The 12,226-nt window shown below is 43.4% G+C and overlaps 1 protein-coding gene across 2 annotated transcripts in view; it reads right to left on the bottom strand.

Annotated features, from left to right (window-relative positions):
* The window catches only part of SNX13 (sorting nexin 13), a 153,023-nt gene that overhangs the window by 75,873 nt on the left and 64,924 nt on the right, over window positions 1–12,226 (bottom strand). For both annotated transcript variants that reach the window (XM_065398804.1, XM_065398803.1), the window contains 3 exons: window positions 6,262–6,383; window positions 3,143–3,264; window positions 2,875–2,976 (listed from right to left, as the gene is read on the bottom strand). In XM_065398804.1, coding sequence (XP_065254876.1) covers window positions 2,875–2,976; window positions 3,143–3,264; window positions 6,262–6,383 — 346 coding nt within the window. The remainder of the gene's footprint in view (window positions 1–2,874; window positions 2,977–3,142; window positions 3,265–6,261; window positions 6,384–12,226) is intronic.

Raw genomic sequence — 12,226 nt, 5'->3', positions numbered from 1 at the left:
GGGGGGAAGGAAGGGGGCAAGGCATGCAACAATAGAGAATGTGGAAATGGCAGAAGTGCTAAATGACTTTTGTGTTTCAGTTTTCACCAAACAGATTAGTAGCAATTGGACATCTAACAAAGTGAATGCTAGTGAAAATGAGGTAGGATCAGAGGTAAAATAGGAAAAGTACAAGTTAAAAATTACTTCAACATTTTTTCAAGTCACCATTTGCCCAATGAAATACACCCTAGAATACTCAAGTAGCTGACTGAGGAGATATCTGAACCTAGAGATTATCTTCGAAAAGTCTTGGATGTCGGGAGAGATTCCAGAGGACTGGAAAATGGAAAAAAATACTGTTGATCTACAAAAAGGGAAATAAGGACAACCCAGGGAATTACAAACCAGTCAGCTTAACTTCTGTACACAGAAAGATAATGGAGCAAATAATTAAGAAATCAATTTGCAAACACTAGAATATAATAAGGTGATAAATAACAGCCAGCATGGATTTGTCAAGAAAAAAAAATCACATCAAACCAACCTGACAGCTTTCTTTGACAGGGTAACAAGTCTTGTGGATGGGGGGGGAAGTAGTAGATGTGGTATATCTTGACTTTAGTAAGGCTTTTGATGCGGTCTCTCAAGACCCTCTCATAAACAAACTAGGGAAATACAACTTAGATCAGAGGTCCCCAAAGTGTGGGGCGTGCACCCCCTGGGGGGGGGGGGGCACGGAGCAATGTCTGGAGGGGCACAGCAGGGAGGGAGCACCACCCAGCCCCTCCATGTCTCCAGCTCTGCTCCGGTCCGGCCCCCAGCTGCATTCCCGGCTCCTGACCCTGCACCTGGCCCCATACCCAATATCAGCTCTGCTCCGCTCCCGGCCCCACGACAGTCCCCAGCCTCGGCCACTGGCCGGGGCTCCATTCCCAGCCCAGGACCAACGCTGGGGGCAAGGCCAGGAGCAGAGCTGCACCTGGCCGCTGGCCCAGCCGCGGCCCCAGACCCACCCCCAGTTGCAACCCCCTTACCCAGTCCACGTCCCCCTCACTCCTCCACAGCTGCAGCCCCGCTCCCGGTCCCAGTTCTGGGGGGACGCAACCCTCAAAAGTTTGGGGACCGCTGACCTAGATGGATCTACTCATAACTGGTTGGAAAACCATTCCCAGAGAGTAGTTATCAGTGGTTCACAGCCAAGCTGGAAGGGGATATAGAGTGGGGTCCCACAAGGATCAGTTCTGGGTTCGGTTCTGTTCAACATCTTAATGGCACAGAGAATACACTTACTAAGTTTGTGAACGATACAAAGCTGCTTTGGAGGATAGGATTAAAATTCAAAATGATCTGGACAACCTGGAGAAATAGTCTGAAGTAAGCAGGATGAAATTCAATAAGGACAAATGCAAAGTACTCCACTTAGGAAGGAACAATCAGTTGCATACATACAAAATGGAAAATAACCACCTATGAAGGAGTACTGCGGAAAGGGATCTGGGGGTCACAGCAGATCACAAGCTAAATACAGGTCAACAGTGTAACACTGTTGCAAAAAAAGCAAACATTCTGGGATGTATTAGCAGGAATGTTGTAAGCAAGACACAGGAATCTATTCCATGCTGATATAGCCTCAACTGGAGTAGTGTGTCCAGTTCTGGGTGCCACATTTCTGGAAAGATGTGTACAAATTGGAGAAAGTCCAGAGAAGAGCAACAAAAATGATTAAAAGTCTAAAAAACATGACCTATGAGGAAAAATTGAAAAAATTGGTTTCATTTAGGCTGGAGAACAGAAGACTGAGGGCAGGCCATGATAACAGTTTTCAAGTACATAAAGGGTTGTTACAAGGAGGAGGGAGGTAAATTGTTCTCGTTAACCTCTGAGGATAGCACAAGAAGCAATGGGCTTAAATTGCAGCAAGAGAGGTTTAGGTTCGACATTAGGAAAAACCTCCTAAATGTCAGGATAGTTAAACACTGGAATAAGTTGCCCAGGGAGATTGTGGAATCTCTGTCATTGTCTAACCTGCTCTTAAAAATCTCCAAACACCTGTCAGGGGTGGTCTAGATAATACTTAGTCCTGCCATGAGTGCAGGGGACTGGACTAGATGACCGCTCAAGGCCCCTTCCACTCTACGATTCTCTGATTCCTACAACCCAAAAGTGCCCTAATCACTAGGCTACACAGTCAAACTCTCTCTCATTCTAACCCAATGAATAGTTATTTATTCAAAGTGGAATGGTTCCAACGGGAAAGAGAGACCCACCCCAGAAAAGCCAATAGCATGACGTTTAGCGCACTCACATGGGAGACCCAGATTCAAGTTCCTGCTCTGAACCAGGCAGTAACTGTACTATTAATGACATAAAATTTCTTGTAACTATTATTGATTTTTTATTTTTTAAACAAAACAGATCCTTGTTTCTTCATCCAGATGACGGTCTGATGTTAGATGTAGAATTAACTAGCCTCTCCCTCCTCCCACCCTCCACCTATAAAGGGAAACCATGAACTTGAATAAAGTCACATTTCCATCAGATTCTTTCAGCCCTCATTACATATATTGTCACTGCCACTAAAAGTATAATACTGACATGCACCAATCAAGAAATACATGAAATATGTCAAAACTGGTTGCAACGAAGTTAACAGCTTAGCTTTGAGTATCAGAGGGGTAGCCGTGTTAGTCTGAATCTGTAAAAAGCAACAGAGGGTCCTGTGGCACCTTTAAGACTAACAGAAGTATTGGGAGCATAAGCTTTCGTGGGTAAGAACCTCACTTCTTCAGATGCAAGCTTAGCTTTGAATCTCTTCCATGTTATTGGCTGATGCCGTAACTAATATAGCTTAATGTAGCAACACAACCCTTAGAAAATAATCATTAGAAAAACCTTCTTCATCTTTGGGAGAAGTGCAGACTAGATCACGACAGACTTCCTTCTCCATTTCAACTTCAACCTTAAAGAACGTATCTACAAGGTCTTCTGCTGTACCTACACAAAAGACATTAGAAGATATTTGTGAACATGAAAGACTTTTGTAAGTCACTAGTAATTCAATACAAATAAAAAAATTGTTTGGATGAAGTGAAGAATAGAGAAATTTGCTATGCAGGGTCAACAACAAAAAAGTCAAATGCATTTTAAATTATGGCAATACCTTTCATTTGATCATCTTTTTCTGTTATCCTTTGTTGAGCTTTTCTGAATACTCGAAGATGAGTGGCAAAATCATCAACAAGTCGTGTGGTGAAATAAGGCTGCCAGTCCATTTCTTTTGACCTTACAGAAAACAGACTATACATTAACAAAAAATTTTAAAGCAGAATAAAATGCTAATTTCTTTTAATGTTAATGTCAACAGTAGTTATCTAAGGACTTGAGAATTATAATTTAGTATTACATTTCTGAAAGCCTGTACAATTACTATATGAACAAACAACAGTATGGTCCTGCTGTAACTTATCAGCTCAGGGAGGTCTACAGAAGGCTACACAAAAGGGTTACTTTGACACACTCAAACACACGTTTCCATGTTTAGATTGTTTGTTCGTACAACACTAGAAAGCTTTATATCAACAAAAACAACACACATGGAGGACGAGAAAAAGCTTAAATGATGTATGATTTCTTACATACTATAAATGAATTTACAAAATCAACTATAAAGTATATTGTACAACAGTAATTTCAACATTTGCATCAAAATGTTAAAAATGAGCATATTTGCATTTTTCATAAATTGTATTAAGCATAAGAAAACAAAGGTCTAATATTTGTAGTGTCTCAATGTAATACTAATAGACCTCTGACAGATTTGTGACATTACTTGTGAAAACATATGTTCTCACACCTTGCAATACGTAATCATATTAGAAATCACATTATAATATTGCACTTGCTTATAGCTAAACAAGCAATCATTTAAAAAAAAAAAATCACATGAACTGTGAGGAAGCCAGTTATATTGATGACATATTATACATTTGGTAAAATAGCAGCCACCATTTTATTATATTTATGTATCAACATTTCATTAGAGCTCTTAGTGAAAAAAACACTTTCTAATTGTGTAGACTGAAGGGTGTTCCTCCCTTTTGCTTTTAGTAAAGCAGGAGGCAGGCAATCACAGCTCCTCCTTCTTGCTAGGCATTCCCATTGTGGGTTCTTTCTTAACTGAAAAACAAGAGTAAACCACTCTGGTACCTACTCTGCCTAAAAGGGCCCCACTACTCATAAGTAAAACCACCTTGGTTTCTGAACAGCTTTCCCACCAAGATAGGCAAGAAACTTTACAAATGGTTGAGCCTACAGCAAAGTCTAGTCTAGAAGCAGGAACTGAGGGGAAAAGATAAACAGAAAGCATTACACCTTGAAGAGTATGACAAAGCTATGATTCAGTAGACAAACTGTTCACTTGTAGTAAATACCTAATAATCACACAAAGAACACTAGGTGGCAGCCTTACATAATTCCTCTGACAAGCATCTCCCAACAGAGTTCTGCAGAAAAATAATCCACCTACCTACAACAGCTGTATACCAAGCTATAACCACTGTAACAAACTTGAGCAGCTTTTTTTTTTTTTTTTTTTTTTTTTTTTTGGAGTTACAGCCTATTGATGGCTTTGCACCAATTCTATGAAATAAAGTTCTTAAAAATAAGATATGAATAAGTGCAATCTTCTTAATCTTACAAGGATAGCAAGTTCTACTTTAACGTCAAAACAGGTCAATCTAGTTATAACTAATTAATTAGCACTCCTATAAGCTGTTACATTTTTTGCCTATAACCAAATAGCACTCAAAAATCTGTGAATTTCTTTCTTCCCTGTAAAAATAAACCAATGAAGTAATTGCACAGAATCACAGTAATTAAAAGATGGAAGCAAATAGCAGCCCATCTCCTGCAAATGCAGGATTATTTCCCACAGTACACAGCCTCCCATGTTGCTTAGTCTAGTTTTAAGTGTCCCAAGTGACAGCATTTGCAAGTTTCCACTATCCTATGCCCTAACAGATTTCAATGGTATGACGTCTTCTTGATATTAAGACAAATTTTCTGCATCTATTTCACCCATTATTCTAGTTACATCCCAATGTTCACCCTACATTATTTTTCACCACCACTGGCTACTCCTCGGGGCATTCCGCACCAAAAAATTGAAAATTCTGCGCACAATATTTTAAAATTCTGCAAATTTTATTTGTCAAAATAACATTACATAATCATGCCAGTTTCAATTAATTTGATAATTTATTTAAAAATACCTGTCAGCAAGTATGTCTGTAACAATACAGACACACACAAAAATTCCCCCAGGAGTAGAGTTAGAGAAACCCCTATGACAACCCAGTTCCTGTTTCTCTGCCCCTTCCCCCCCCACCGCCCAAGAGCCCAGCTGGGGGGCCAGACACACAACCCCACCCCCACAAAGCTCACCTGCAGGGGCCCCCCACAACCAATACACCCAACCCCCCTCCTCCCCAGAGTCCAACCGCAGGGGTTCCCCAGCCCAGATACCCGCACCCCTCCCCCTGCAAAGCCCAGCTGCAGGCCCCCCCCCTTGCCCAGACACCCGTCCCCCTCCCCCTCAGGTCCCAGGCTTACACAGAGTTTCCTGCACACCACCCTCTCCTTTCCTCAGGGCATGCTGTGAATTGCAGCTAGAGGGTCCCTCTCTAGCTCCTTCTCCCTCCCCCCAGCAGTGTCTTCTATGTGCAAGCTGGCTCTGCTGAGTCCACTGGCCCATAGTGGCTGCTAGCAGCACTGCAGCCCATTTCTGTGGGGGAAAGGAAATTCTGCACGCACAATGTTAATTTCTGCAAAATTCTGCATTGTGCAGTGGCGCAGAATTCCCCCGGGAGTAACTGGCAATAAAACCCTTATTTTCGAAATGTTGGCAAATTAAATAGAATTATTAATCTTTCCTCAAGTCACTATCACTACCACTAGATTCTTTATATCACTGTTATCTGAACTTGCTCCAGCTTGATATCTACCCAGTATCTTTCTGGTAAACACATTGCTAAAATTTAACAATATTCCACTCGATTTACTCAGATTAGAGGATGGTCAAATGGCTGCAGCTGTCTTGAACTATTATTTTTAAAAGCTATTGGCTCTCTCCATAAAATTCAGATACTTCTTTTTGTACTATGCTTAAGAATAGTTGAAGTTTTTTTAAAAATATATAAACTCCAGCTGTTATACTGCAATCTACAGATGATATTTTGTACTTGCTTAAACTTATGTTTATATAAATACAAACAGTCTTACCTAGTAGAAAACTGAATTAGTGCATTTTGAAGAGCCTGCCTGATTTCAAGAAGAAAGGACTCATCATCACTTAGTGTATAATACCAGTACTGGACATAGTCCCTCAGTGAAAACTGGATTACCTAAAATTTAAAAAAAAGGTTACAAAATAGCTTTTAGAGTGTGAAGATGCAACAGCTGTGTCATTTAAAGTTCATGTGATAAAGAATGCTCTCTCATATCCTTTACATCACGGTGATTGAGACACTGCTATACAGATAACTAAACCACAACGTTGTTTATGTTTAACTCAGTCTCTCTACAGTTGACTAACATTCACCCTTCTCTATTGTTACAATGATGAAAACTCCAAGGCATATTTCAAAACACACAGAGACAAGGCTGAAACAATCCCTGAAATCTTTGCTTTTACCAATATATTTTTATGCTTATACCAACATGAAACATACCTTAGCCTATGCAAATTTACTCACAGCTACATGAAATTCTCAGACTTCCTGCAGTTGTGGAAGGCCCCAAACACAGTGAAACAACATTGTACTGCTTGGCTGGGGGGAATGATAAGCAGAGAAGCTACGCAGAGGGACTCTGCAGTTCCTTGGAACTAAATAGCTACTCTCTCCATATTGTTTGAGCAATGGGATGTTGAGATGTTCCCACAAGGGATTTACCAATTACAGAGATCTACTGACCACAAAAAGGAAGGATGTGCAAACCACAACCTCTACTCATCACAATTACAGCTGTGGCTCAGACATTCAAGTACCATGCTACAGGGATGCAGGAAGGTGGAGGAATATTTCATCTGGAAATCATAACTCTTATTCTCTATGACCTTTGGGTTGCAGACATGGTTAAAGGCATGGTGTGACACTGGCAGATGAGGCTCTTTCCAAGGCTGCAGGCATTAGCTAAGAACTGAAAAACTCATAGTTGGAGACCAGACCAGCTCAGTTGTATGTTAGTTTTGCTTAATAGGTATTAGTCTTATAAGAATGTATTTAATGTTTAGACTATGAAATGCTTGAAAATTGTTGCATGCATTAATCTCACTTCTAATGTCCATATTCCATGCAATAAGAAAATATATAAGTTTTGCTTTATAGCTTTGAAAATGTTTGCTCTGAACTTGTGAACCCAAGCATGGGAATTCCATCCCCCATCCGGGACAACTATCCAAATTTAAGTGAGCCGTTATCAGACAAAAGCTTTCATCCACCATGGAGAAGTAAATGCAGAAGGACTCATCCCATTGCTTTGAACGCTGGAAGGGGGAAATAAAAATAGCTGACGTGAAGATTTTTCATCTCTGTGGTTTGAACACTCACAGGTTCAAGAGACACCAAACTGCAGCCAGAGATCCCCGGGGCTGCCCTTGGGTCTGCCCTGAACAACACTTTGAATTGACAGATCATTACAACTCTGTCTCTCTTAGAATTTAGATTGCAACTCATTTGTGCATATTTGCTTGCTTTAACCTACCACACATACACACACCTCTTATTTCTCTTCCCTAGTTAATAAAACTTCAGATTGTTTATTACAGGATTGGCTAAAAGCTTTGTCTTTGGTGTAATATCTACGGTACCAATTGATCTGGGGTAAGTGACTGGTCTCTTGAGACTGGAAGCAACTGAAATATTGTGTGATTTTTGGTGTAAGTAACCATTTATCAGTAAGTCGAGTTTGTCTTGGTGGCAAGATAGACTCTCCAGTCTAAGAAGATTGACTGTGACTCCATGGTAAGACTGGTATAGTGATCCAGGAGTTCACATTTGTGACATACCACCAGTTTGTGGTGTCTGCCCAGAGGTAGGCACTCTCAGTTGTGAGCTACTACAGACAACGTGACATGCTATAATCTTTAAATCTTCATCTAATGCTTAGTGGGAGTACTTGGCAAGTGCACAAGATTTAACATGTATTAAAGTGTATGATTTTGCCCTGCATCATCATAGCAAAAATTGTGTCAATAGGGATTATAATATCTATTTCAATGAGAAATTTAAAGAGTGAAAAACTGGCAAGTTTCCTCTTTTCATATTGTCAGCTCTGCATTCATAGCAAGTAATGGATTTTGCATGAAAAAAATCAGTAACAAAGCTGGCAATCCATTTGTGTCTCTTGCAAAGCTCACACTACTTTTACTTTTGCTGAGCAGCCACCACCATTTTTTTTGATAGTATAGTTCTATACTGTAGTTTATTGACTCCTTGCACTTTTACAAAGGAGAGAGAATGCCAGGAGTCAAACTGCACCAGGAATGAATCCATAAACCATAAATAAGGCTGTGATTTAGTCATAGAAGATACAGAAGTCACAGATTCCGTGACTTCCAAAGACCTCCGTGACTTCAACCAGCCCTGGCTGGGAGCTGCAGGGTCCCTCCCGCCACTCCCAGCCACGGGCAGCAGGGGGCCCCCAGAGCTCTCTGCCACCACAGGCAGCAGGGGGAACCCCCACAGCAGGAGGCACCCCCGGAGTTGGGAGCCGCCAGCAGAGGGGGACCCTGGAGCTCCCAGCCCACCCGCAGCTGCCCAGGCACCTCATTTTATCATGGATATTTTTAGTAAAAGTCAGGGACAGGTCACATGCAATAATGAAAAATTCACAGAAGCCCAAGACCTGCCCCTGATTTTTACTAAAAATATCCATGACAAAATCTTAGCCTTAACTATAAATACAAATATTATGAAATATAAAAGTATGGTTTTTAATAAATGCATTATCATTCAAGAACTATTTTCATAGCCTCGACAATCACATTCTCACAGCTATTTTACATGTATAAAAATACAGCAAGCTGGCAATAAATACAGTTTCAAAATGAGTATTCCAGGGTCACAACTAATCTTGTAAAACCTTTTATCTCCTCTCCCCTCTTTCTCGCTCTCACTCACACACACAGACACTTTTAGCAGGGTTTAATACAGATATAAAAAAATATCTCAGACAAACAATGGAAAGGGGAAGTGAAGACAGCCTTGAGCCTGGGCTCAACATTTGAGAAAAGATGGTTACTCACCTCTCGAAACTGTTGTTCTTTGAGATATGTTGTTCGCGTCCATTACAATTAGGTGTGCGCGTGCACGGGTGTCGGAAACTTTTTCCCTTAGCAGCTCCCATCGGGATGGCAGGGGAGACCCCTAGAGTGGCGCCCTTATAGCGGTGTATATATTACCCTGCTGGCCCGACCCCGCTTCGGTTCCTCCTTGCCGTTGACTCCAACAAAGGGGAATGGGGGTGGGTATTGTAATGGACGTGAACAACACATCTCGAAGAACAACAGTTTTTTCTTCTTCGAGTGATTGTTCACGTCCATTCCAATTAGGTGACTTACAAGCTTACCATTGGAGGAGGGTAGGAGTCATGGAATGATTGATTGAAGAACAGCTTTGCCGACCACTGCATCATCTCTGGCCTGTTGGTTGACAGCATAGTGGGCTGTAAACGTGTGCACTGAAGACCAGGTGGCTGCTTTACAGATCTCCTGGGCAGGGACCTGAGCCAGAAAGGCTGTCGAAGATGCCTGCGCTCTGGTTGAATGGGCCATAATTGCTGGGGCTGGGACCTTGGCCAGCTCATAGCACGTGCGAATGCAGTCTGTGATCCAGGATGATATGTGTTGCGCAGAGACAGGGAGACCCTTCATTCTGTCAGCTATGGCGACGAACAATTGGATCGACTTGCAGAAAGGTTTCGTGCACTCTATGTAGAACGCCAAGGCTCTCTGGACATCTAGCGTGTGTAGGTTGCGGTGTCTCGGGCTTGTGTGGGGTTTTGGAAAGAACACCGGTAAGCAAATGTCCTGACACGTGGAATTGGGAGACCACCTTGGGGAGAAATTTAGGGTGTGGTCTAAGCTGCACCTTGTTCTTATGAAACACCGTGTAAGGTGGTTCGGAGGTGAGGGCTCTCAGCTCGGATACCATCCTTGCCGATGTAATGGCCACCAGGAACGCCACCTTCCAAGAAAGGTAGAGGAGGGAACAAGTGGCCAGGGGCTCAAATTGAGCTCATGAGTTTGGAGAGGTTCCAGGTTGGGACTGGTGGGCGAGAATACGGGAACACCTTCTCCAGCCCTTTGAGGAATCGCCCCACGATAGGATTAGAAAACACCGAGCACCGAGACTCTCCTGGATGGAAAGCTGAAATGGCCGCCAGGTGTACTCTGACGGAGGAAAGGGATAGACCTTGATGCTTAAGGTGTAGGAGGTAGTCTAAAATAACTGGGATGGAAGCCTAGAGCGGTTGAAGGTGCTTGGGTTCACACCAACAGGGAAATCTTTTCCATTTCACCAGGTAGGTAGTCCTAGTGGAAGGTTTCCTACTGCCGAGGAGAACTTGTCTCACCAACTGAGAGCACTGGCTCTCCATAGGATTTAGCCATGGAGTTTCCACACCATGAGATGTAGACATTGCAGGTTTGGGTGAAGGAGGCACCCATGGTCCTGCGTGATCAGGTCTGGGTGGAGGGGCAGGGCAATCGGGGCGTCTACAGACAGCTCTAGGAGGGTTGCGTACCAATGCTTTCGGGGCCAAGACGGGGCGATCATGATTACCGTCGCCCTGTCTCTGCAGATTTTGAGGAGGACCGGGTGGATGAGTGGGATAGGAAGGAAGGCATACTTCAGACCCTTGCCCCATGGTATTAAGAATGCATCTGCAATTGAGCCCGGACTGTGGTTTTGGAATGAGCAGAACTGAGGGCACTGTCTGTTGCTCTTGGTGGCGAAGAGGTCTACTTGGGGATAACCCCACTTTTGGAAGACTGACTGTATGATGTCCAATCTGATTGACAATTTGTGCATGTGGTATGACCTGCTGAGGTGATCCGCCAGCTCGTTCCGTACTCCTGGAAGGTAGGATGCTTTGAGCTGAATAGATCGGGCTATACATAAGTCCCAGAGAAGAAGAGCCTCTCGGCAGAGAGGTGAGGAGCGGGCTCCGCCTTGTTTGTTTATATAGAACATGGCGGTGGTGTTGTCTGTCAGGACTGTCACGCTGTGACCTTGCGAAGTGGCGTGAAAGGTTTGGCGTGCCAGACGAACCTCCCTGAGCTCCTTCAGGTTGATATGGAGAAGTATCTCGTTCCTCGACCACAAGCCTTGTGTCCTCTGATCCCCTAACTGTGCTTCCCAGCCCAGATCTGACATATCTGTTACTAACGTTAGAGGAGGTTGGGGCTTGGCGAAGGAGACCCCTGCACAGACCACTGGTTGGTCCAGCCACCAGCGCAGGGATTCTAGAACCTGTCCCGGGATCATCACCATGGGTCTCTGTACAGACGGTAAGACAGTGCGAGCCACGCTTGCATGGGTCTGAGTCTAAGTCGGGCATGCTTGACTATGTACGTGCATGCTGCCATATGCTCTATTAGCTGCAGGGAACACCTGACTGTGGTGATGGGATACTGAAGCATTGATTTCACAATCTGCTCTATGGCTTGGAACCTGGGCTCTGGAAGGCTAGCTTTCGCCCATACATCACATGGAACTGGATCTCGTCCTTGGAACAACCTGTGAGTAGCCTGTCATCAAGTTATGGGTACACTCGTATTTGCCTTTTCCGCAGCAAGGCTGCCACCACTGCCATGCATTTCGTGAACACTCGGGGGGCTGTGGACAGGCTGAACGGGAGAACCATGAACTGGTAGTGGTATTGGTTTATGACAAACCAGAGGAAGCATCGGTGCGCCAGATGAATGGCAATACGGAAGTATGCATCTTTCAAGTAGAGGGCAGCGTACCAATCCCCCGGATCTAAAGATGAAATGATAGTGCTTAGGGAGACCATGCGGAACTGGAGTTTGACCATAAATTTGTTGAGTCCGCGAAGGTCTAAAATGGGTCGAAGACCCCCCCTTTGCCTTGGGGATTAGAAAGTAACGGGAGTAAAACCCCTTTCCCCTTAGCTCCTGTGGAACCTCCTCCACCGCACCTATTTTGAGGATCCAACGAACCTC

This window comes from Emys orbicularis, chromosome 2, assembly GCF_028017835.1.
Source record: "Emys orbicularis isolate rEmyOrb1 chromosome 2, rEmyOrb1.hap1, whole genome shotgun sequence".
NCBI classification, from domain to species: domain Eukaryota; kingdom Metazoa; phylum Chordata; order Testudines; family Emydidae; genus Emys; species Emys orbicularis.
This window is presented reverse-complemented; position numbering and strand designations above follow the sequence as displayed.